The sequence below is a fragment of the Montipora capricornis genome, chromosome 3 (genome assembly GCF_036669925.1).
Source record: "Montipora capricornis isolate CH-2021 chromosome 3, ASM3666992v2, whole genome shotgun sequence".
Classification (NCBI taxonomy): Eukaryota; Metazoa; Cnidaria; class Anthozoa; order Scleractinia; family Acroporidae; genus Montipora; species Montipora capricornis.
In genome coordinates this window covers 11596970-11605568 of record NC_090885.1, presented here as the reverse complement: position 1 = coordinate 11605568, position 8599 = coordinate 11596970, and the positions used below count along the sequence as shown (strand labels likewise).

The window sequence follows — 8599 nt, the reverse complement described above, 5'->3', positions numbered from 1 at the left end:
CTCCAGTGTTTTTCCTCTGTGTATGAGGAATGCCTCACGAGCCTTTCTGATGGAGTCACGACTAGTGTGTAGTTGTTCGAGCGGTATAAGGATCATGTGATCCTCCGCGTGACCACTGGTCAGGAAGTGTCGTGAAACCGCAGTGGGGGTATAACTACAAAAGGGGCTTATAATAGGTCGCCTATGTTCATTAACCCCGCTTTACCTAACATATCCCGTATAATTCACAAACACTCAAACGTGCTTTATTCATCTGGTCGCTGTAAAAATGTTTTTACTAATCTCCCTTTAGTAGCCTACCGGCGTTGTAAAAACATTAGTGACATTCTAGTTAGAGCTAAATTGCCGGAACCTACTTACACCGACCAATCTGGGTCTCCATCCGGCTCGTTTCGGTGCAATAAAACTAGTTGCACCGCCTGTCCTTTTATTGAGGATGGCCGTAATCAATATACTTTTTATAGTACTGGACAAACCTTCAAAATCAAATCACATATTACTTGTGAAACCCCTAATGTAATTTACATGATTCAGTGCACTAAATGTAATCTTCAGTACATCGGAGAGACCAAACGTCGTCTTAAAGACCGCTTTAATGAACATAGGCGACCTATTATAAGCCCCTTTTGTAGTTTGCAGGATATTTTCTATTCATAAAAGCTAACCATAGCCCTAAAAACTTTTCTTTAGGCCTAAAATTAGCTTTTATGAATGTTTAGGGGTACTTTTCTTTAGGCCTAATTAGGCCTAATTAGGCCCAAAAAGACCTAATTAGGCCTAAGGTTAGCTTTTATGACCTGTGACCTGTGACCTGTGCCCTGTGACCTGTGTTTTGTACCTGCCGTTGATTTAGGTGAAGAGCTTTGTCTGCAAACACCATGTGTGTTTTTCTCTATTTGTACTCCATGGAAGGATCGAACTTGCTAAGTTCTGATTGGCTATAGAATTCTAGCCAATGGAGTTAATGTGTTTTCGATCCATATGAGCGTAGCTTGATGTTGTGTTTCTTTAGAAGGCTGGAAATGAAATAAAGATTCCTGATGGTTGGTGTCAAAGGTCGCGTCAGCTTATTTTTGGAACTGATATCATACACTACGCAACGGGTCATACGAAACCCCTTTGTTTGTTGTCACGCAAGATGAAGAAAACCGACTTCGTAGCCCTTTGTAGGGTCTACGGAAGTAGCCGTTCACGGAAAAAAGGTCGTTTTCGTGTTTGTTATCACGGATATCGGAAAATTATTTGTCTTTTTCACGTATCACGACAATCATATCATTCACGGTTCACGAAGTTTATTTTTTTTAGATTACGGATCACAGAAAATAAATTCGGTCGATCACGTTTCACGCGAAACCCCCTTACGGCCCCTCTTTTATCCATGGACATCCAGATAAATAAAGTTCACTCACCCACTATTTTCTGCGTTGTCCTGAGTGATTTGATGGGTTTTTTGACGCGTCGTCACATACATAGACGACATATAAACATATCATCATCATCAAATCATCGTTAGGGTTGTCTGTCTGTGGTTTCATTTCAGGAGGGACGCAATTCAGCCCCAATCTTCTCGCGGCTTCTAGGCTAGACGTGACACACGCTTGTCACAGATTATAGATTTCGTGACGAGCTAAGAAGTGGGCTTTGTGGCTGAAAAAGTGCGACCAAAATGACGTCTTCCGACTTTACAGGACTTGTAATTAACACTGATGAAGACGGTAACTTAGAAAACGAAGATAAGGAAGCTAGCTTTGTCCTGGCAGAGGAAGGTGATGTCAGAGAATGCGAAGGATATGGAACCACGCTGCAACGGTGTTTGTTCAGGATCATTTCTTCCGGAGCGCTGCTAAAATACGTCGCCTCTGCTTCTAGTCTGTGGGTTGGATCGAAATGGTGGAGTCTAGTGTCAGTTCTTCTCACTTTACCAGCCATATTAATTGCTTTGATCGGAGAGGCAGTTGTTGTGTTTTATTGCGAAAAGGAGGATGAAATGAAGAGCAATTCAACATTTTGCCGCAAAACCAGGGGCGACTTACGTGACCTCTCTGTTGATGAGTATCACGTTTATCAGTTCCTGCGATTTCTCGCTGTTGGAGCTCAAGTATTTTGCTTTGCCGCGATGTGCATTTCCACACAAAGAAGCCGTCGCAAGCCGCAAATATTGTCCTTAGAGGAAGCTCACAATCTTGTTAAACGGAAAAAATGGGTCGTCGTGAACTTCCAGCTAGTTGGGTTTTTTATTCTTCTAGTCACATCAAACGTTCTAAATTTCTGTTGCTCCTCAAAAGGAGCTTGTAGCTGTGACGCCGTTGGCGCAATGTTCTATGTAATCTGGGCTATTGTTCTCTGGCTGGGTGTTCTTTCTTGCCTGGTTTACGCCACAGTTATCAACGGAGCTATTGCACAAGCCAAACAAGGATATCAACAGATACTCGACATGGACAGTGGCACAGTGAACGACGCAATTGCAATTCATCAGCGTATTTGTAAAATCAGCATGCAGACAATTAGGCTCTATCATACATGGTTTCTTATCAACTCCGCATGTTACTTTTGGCTTATTGGTTACGTAGCCATCGTTTTCTTGACTCAAAGCACCCACATGCATTCTTGGTCGATTTTTTACCACCTTAGCGTCTGTGGTGTGTACTGTCTATTCGCCTTTCTTCATCCTTGGTTGTCAGCCGCCCGCCTCACTCGGGCGTATTCAAAGTTGACAAGGAAGTTGAACACAAATTTCCAGTGGAAGCCCAATCATCCATTCAGTGATCGCTCAAAGCTTGACAGCTTTTTGCTGTACGCTTCTAACACTCAATGTCAATTTTCACAGATAACTTGCAGTTCAAGTCTTCCTTACATTTCGTTATTTCTTGCACTTTGTGGATTGGGACTCAAGTTTTTCCAGTAGAAAAGACTCCATTTTCTCGTAAGAATTGTGGCGGGTCTCAAACACAGGTCACGGGTCACAGGTCATTGTACATGTCACTGTGCTTCAGATAAATCAAGAACACCAAACATGTCTCCATCAGCTTTTGGCTTAGTTATTCATGTCCGTTTACCTGTGGAATTTGATCTGTGTCTTAGACCCCTCTTAAGAATAATTATTGTGGTCATTTCACCAACATGTTGATTTCCCTACACTCAAGTCGTTTCGCCAATGAATTTGTTGTGCATCAAGAACTTTATTGAGTGCAAAAACAACCCAACTTGCTTTGTCCAATGTGGAACTAATTCGATTCCTTTTACAGGAATTTAGCGATATATCGTAACAGAATCATGAGAGATGTGGGGTGATTTCGAAGAAAAATAGACGTGACCTCTTCTTCTTTTGCGTTGCCATGAAATAGGCGTAAAATCGCAGAAGAAATCACCTCAAATGGTAGCGAACGGCCCATTGAGAACTAATCCTTTCATTTGTGGTTTGAACCAGTGGTTAGGAGGCTGCATTTGTATTCCAATGGGACTGGCTGTGTCAAAAAGTGGGACAGGAATGCAGGGTCAGGGGACGTGATGATTCAGGGAGTTGAGGAAGTGGGGCGTGGGGATTCTGGGATGTGGCGATGCATTTTTACCATTTGTTCAACTTTTCATCATATTTCACAAAGTCCTCGTCTTAGCCCGGTTTTATGTTTCTCATTTGTACAATGTGAAACAAAGGTATAGTAAATTTATATTGTACAGTTTATTATTTGTCTTCATAAAAAGGTGACTTTCATTATACTACTATCAAGTTACACTGTGGAGTAATTAAGGTAATAAGAGGGGACAAGTGTTTTTGCCTTAAGTCCTCATTTATTTGACATAGGCAACATGAACGAAATTAAACGTTTGGTGTGACCATTTCTCAAATCATTTTATGATTCCCCAAGTATATGGAGGCCTGAATTTCAATAATTGGATAACCCCAAGCAAAGATTGAAAGTAATAACTTCTATTTTCTGCATCCTGACCTTTTCATTTCACTTGTAGTTGCCTGTGTCACGTGACATTTCCTGGCTAATGACATCATAACGCTTGTTTTGGACTTTAGGAAACGTTTACCTTAAAAATTCTGCCAACTTTTTGCTTGAAACTGCTTAAAACAACCATTAACGTATAATTATACCTATTAATGTGGCATTGTTCATTTTCATTGTGACTTCTATGGACACTTAAATGTGACTTGACCTGTTACTTACTTTTAATTTTAATTTACCGTTTCCATTAAGATGGGGATATGATTAAAAGCCAGAGCGAAAGCAAAGGATCCCTGGTGAAACTAGAGCAGGGAACACAACAAGTTGATATAAGATGACTTTTCCATTCTTGCTTCTGATAAAAGATTTAAATTAGCCGTTAATGTCGATTGGATAAATGCTTCCTCGTAAAACAAAAACATGCCAGTTTATGAGCTTGATCAAGAGTTCTGTCAACAAAGACATTGGCACAGTATTCAAACATCAATTAGTGAGAAGAAGTCATAAGGCTCAAGTATTTGTGCAACAATAACAACAACAAACGCTCCAATTTGAAATTTCAGCTACAGTGTCAGAGCAATGGTCCATTAGGTCTTCTGCTTTGTTTCACAGTCGAGTTCTGTGACGGGGGCGAGAAGTACTTAAATTGGAGAATCCAATTTTTGAATTTTGGTATGTATTTAGCTGGTACTTGAAAAGTATGAAGATGATCGTTTTTGAAAAATAACATAAGCAATTCAATTTTGCGTTAGGATGTTCTCCCATTTCTGAAATTCTATACTGCGAAAATCTGCCGCCACATCCCCGAGTTCTGACGTTCCCCCCATTATTTTTGGACCAAAGCCACGAAAAAACCATAAAACACAAAAACTGTGATTGCCATGACATTGACATCTTCAATTCCCACCACCTGCTCCCCTCTGACCTTGTAGCTCAGTCGGTAGAGTAGCCGTGATCTAAGGTCGTGGGCTCAATTCCCGCCCTGGTCAGATTTTTTCTCTGTCGTTGTTTGGGCCCATTTCCATTAGTAGGGCTAACGCTCACATGGTTTATATGGGTAGAAAACTAGCACTTCACATTACCTTCTAATATTTAAGTCTGTTTGAATAAAATAGGCTTCCTAGGGCCTGTTTATATGAGGCGAGCGAGCCCGTTTAGGCGGGCAGGCCCGCTTTGCCGAGATCTCGGCAAATGCCTGTTTTCTTTGATAAAATCTCGGTCCTTTATATGAGAAGGCGGGCTGGCCCGCTTGCCGAGATCTTGGCAGCTCAGACCGGGATCTCGGCAAGTTGGGCTGAAAAATTTTCATATAAACGGTCCAGCCCGGTTTGCCACCCGGAGATGACAAATTGTGGGTTGCCTTGAAAACACAGGCCAGATTTGCATGATCACAGGATCACAGAGCTAAAATGAACTTTCATTTCGCACCAAAACAAGAAAATTCACCAGCTATCTCTTGTGTGACTTTGACAGTTACAAGGTATATACGTAAACAAATTCCTGAAACTCATCTCGGTAAACCGGACTGGAATCGTCCATTTACCGGACCAGCCTGCCAAACCGGGCTGGTTCGCCTCATATAAACAGACCCTTAGTTTTTTTCAATGAATAAATGAATTTATTAGTTGTATCTATAACTGGCTTTTCAGCAAACTTTAAAAATGTGAGCCGATAATGACAATGATAATCAGACTGATATAAAATGTTACAAACTTCATTAAAACAAGAAAACTGCTTCGAGATAATTGGGTTTCCAAAGCTGTTTTGTGTATTTGAATTGTCAATCACGGCTTTAGGAGCTGCTGCCTGCTGGGAATGTAGCAATCGACTGAGAATTTTTAAAATTCCTTATCGGCAATGTAGTGCCTGTTATCGATCGATCGCAAAACGAGGTTGTGTGTGGACCCCACCTAAGTCCCTCAGTCCTAAGTGCTCAATGAAATACTAAATCATTCACGAAAGGCATCGACAGGCGATATTTGCACATGTAACCATAGCAACAGTGATCTTTTTACAAATTTGTCGTGAATTTCCTATGAAAATTTGTTCAGAAATCAAAAGTCTACATTAACTGCACACACCAGGGTTACTGCTTAGTATCTGGCTAGAAATCGTCTTCTGACTTTTTCCTACAGCCGCGCTTCAGCCAATTGATCCTTCATGCCCAAGAGAATTCAGGGTAAGTCTGCCATTCCATGAAAAGGGAAGACACCCGATTGTTATTTCATTTTTTTATAGGTGTCGGGCCACCCAGTCCTACCAGCAAAATACACCCTCGATTGAAGTTTTTAGCTTTCAAAACTTACCCAAATAGTATCGGTAGGTCCCGGAATTCGTCCACAGAAAAGCCAGAGAGACAACTTCACTCGTAAACCGCCATGTTTACAACAGAGCATTTTAGGCGTCCTAGTCTGCGTGAAACCATCTTTCACTTCTGGCTCGAGAAGACGAGACACGCGCGCTTCTTACCTTACGAGTTTATGCCTGCAGAATCTGTTTAGCTGAAATGTCAATTCCTTGTATCTGAACCAGCATCTTAATTTCTTTTTTGGGAGGCCAGGTATCGGAGAGCCAGAACATTTACGGATGCGCGGACGGAATGTTTGAACAAGAGAGAAAAACGCAGTACCTCCAGACCCGGCGCTGGAGCGTCGTACCAAACGAGTCATCCCGGGATTTCGGCCCGTGCGATCGCTTTTGGACGCAGTTGGCCATCCGCTGCTTTCTGCTACCGACCTCGCCTCCCGGTACGGCATTGAGGGAGAGATATGTCGGCCCCTAAATCATATGTGACAAATCCCACGCCTACTCACAGCTCCAAACCGCCCTTGTCAATTTAACGTAAGAATTCGATGACTTAAATATACAAGAAAAAAGGCATTTTATCTGACATGTGGTAAGCACTGAAGGTTGCAGATTACAAAGTGTGCGTATGCACCCTACTAAACTTAAGATACATACATGCATGCATAAACTTTATTTCATCTCGTATTTTGAACTAACTACAAGAGCTAGTATCTTCGAGACATTACATTTACAGCTAAAATACATAGCATATACAGATGCATACTAAATACATAATAGTTAAAGATATACTTATTATAAGGAAAAGCCGCTGTAGAAAATGCGGCCCTGGATTCCCTTTTGAAACCAGTAAACTCAGTGCCGGGTACGGATAAAATCAGGTAGCGTATTCCGCAACTTAGCTAATACGTAAGAAAAGAGAAGTAAGAAACATAACTGGTTGATCTAGATTTATTGAGGGACAGAACGTAATTTTCGCGAAAATCATGCGTAAAAAGAGGACGGGAGAAACGCACTTTTCATGTAAGCAGGAAAAGCGTTAAAAAAAGAAAAGAAAAAAAACATGCTTTTATTAAGTAATATGAGGAGATTTTGAATGCGATTATTGCATAAAGACGTAGAGTTTGACTTTAGTAGTAAGAGAACAGGTAATCTGCAAGTATAAATCTGGTTAGTCTCTTATTTACATTATACCGTTCCTTTGACACGAGGATCACCGCGAAAACAGCACAAATTTGTCGTGAATTTTCTATGACAAAAATTTGTTCAGAAATCAAAAGTCTACGTTAACTGCACACACCATGGTTACTGCTTAGTATCTGGCTAAAAATCGTCTTCTGACTTTTTCCTCCGGCCGCGCTTCAGCTATTTGACGAGGACCAGTCTCGTGCTTCTCAAGTTGTCTTCTTCATGCCCAAATTCTGCCATTCCATGACAAGAGAAGACACCGGATTGTCATTTGATAGATTTTTTTATAAGTGTCGGGCCGCCCAATCCTACCAGCAAAATACAGCCTCGATTGAAGTTTTTAGCTTTCAAAACTTGCCCAAATAGTATCGGTAGGTCCTGAAATTCGTCCACAGAAAGGCCAGAGAGACAACTTCACTCGTAAACCGCCATGTTTACAACAGAGCATTTTAAGCGTCCCAGTCTGCGTGAAACCATCTCTCACCTCTGGCTCGAGAAGACGAGACACACGCGCTTCTTACCTTACGAGTTTATGCCTGTAGAATCTGTTTAGCCGAAATGTTAATTCCTTGTATCTCAACCAGCAACTTAATTTCTTTTTTGGTAGGCTACGTATCGGAGAGCCAGAACAGACGGAATGTTTGAACAAGAGTGACAAACGCAGTACCTCCCGACCCGGTGCTGGAGCGTCGTACCAAACGAGTCATCCCGGGATTTCGGCCCGTGCGATCGCTTTTGGACGCAGTTGGCCCTTCGCTGCTTTCTGCTACCGACCTCGCCTCCCGGTACGGTATTGAGGGAGAGATATGTCGGCCCCTAAACCATATGTGACAAATCCCACGCCTACTCACAGCTCCAAACCGCCCTTGTCAATTTAACGTAAGAATTCGATGGCTTAAATATACAAGAAAAAAGGCATTTTATCTGACATGTGGTAAGCACTGAAGGTCGCAGATTGCAAAGTGTGCGCATGCACCCTACTAAACTTAACATACATACATGCATGCATAAACTTTATTTCATCTCGAATTTCAGAGTAATTACAAGAGCTAATATCTTCGAGACATTACATTTACAGCTACAATACATAGCATACACAAATACATACTAAATACATAATAGTTGAAGATATACTTGTATTGCTAAATATACAT

General features: G+C 41.5%; 1 protein-coding gene across 1 annotated transcript; it reads left to right on the top strand.

The window, feature by feature from the left end:
• Nucleotides 1-1629: 1629 nt before the first annotated feature.
• Nucleotides 1630-5694, top strand: LOC138041115 (uncharacterized). Its single transcript, XM_068886882.1, has one exon. The coding sequence runs from the start codon at nt 1667-1669 to the stop codon at nt 2903-2905; it is 1239 nt and encodes a 412-aa protein (XP_068742983.1). The 5' UTR covers nt 1630-1666; the 3' UTR covers nt 2906-5694.
• The last annotated feature ends 2905 nt before the right edge of the window (nt 5695-8599 follow it).

Bases quoted from the DNA above. Each gene is read 5' to 3' on its own strand.
- LOC138041115 (XM_068886882.1), top strand. From the start codon at position 1,667: ATGACGTCTTCCGACTTTACAGGACTTGTAATTAACACTGATGAAGAC.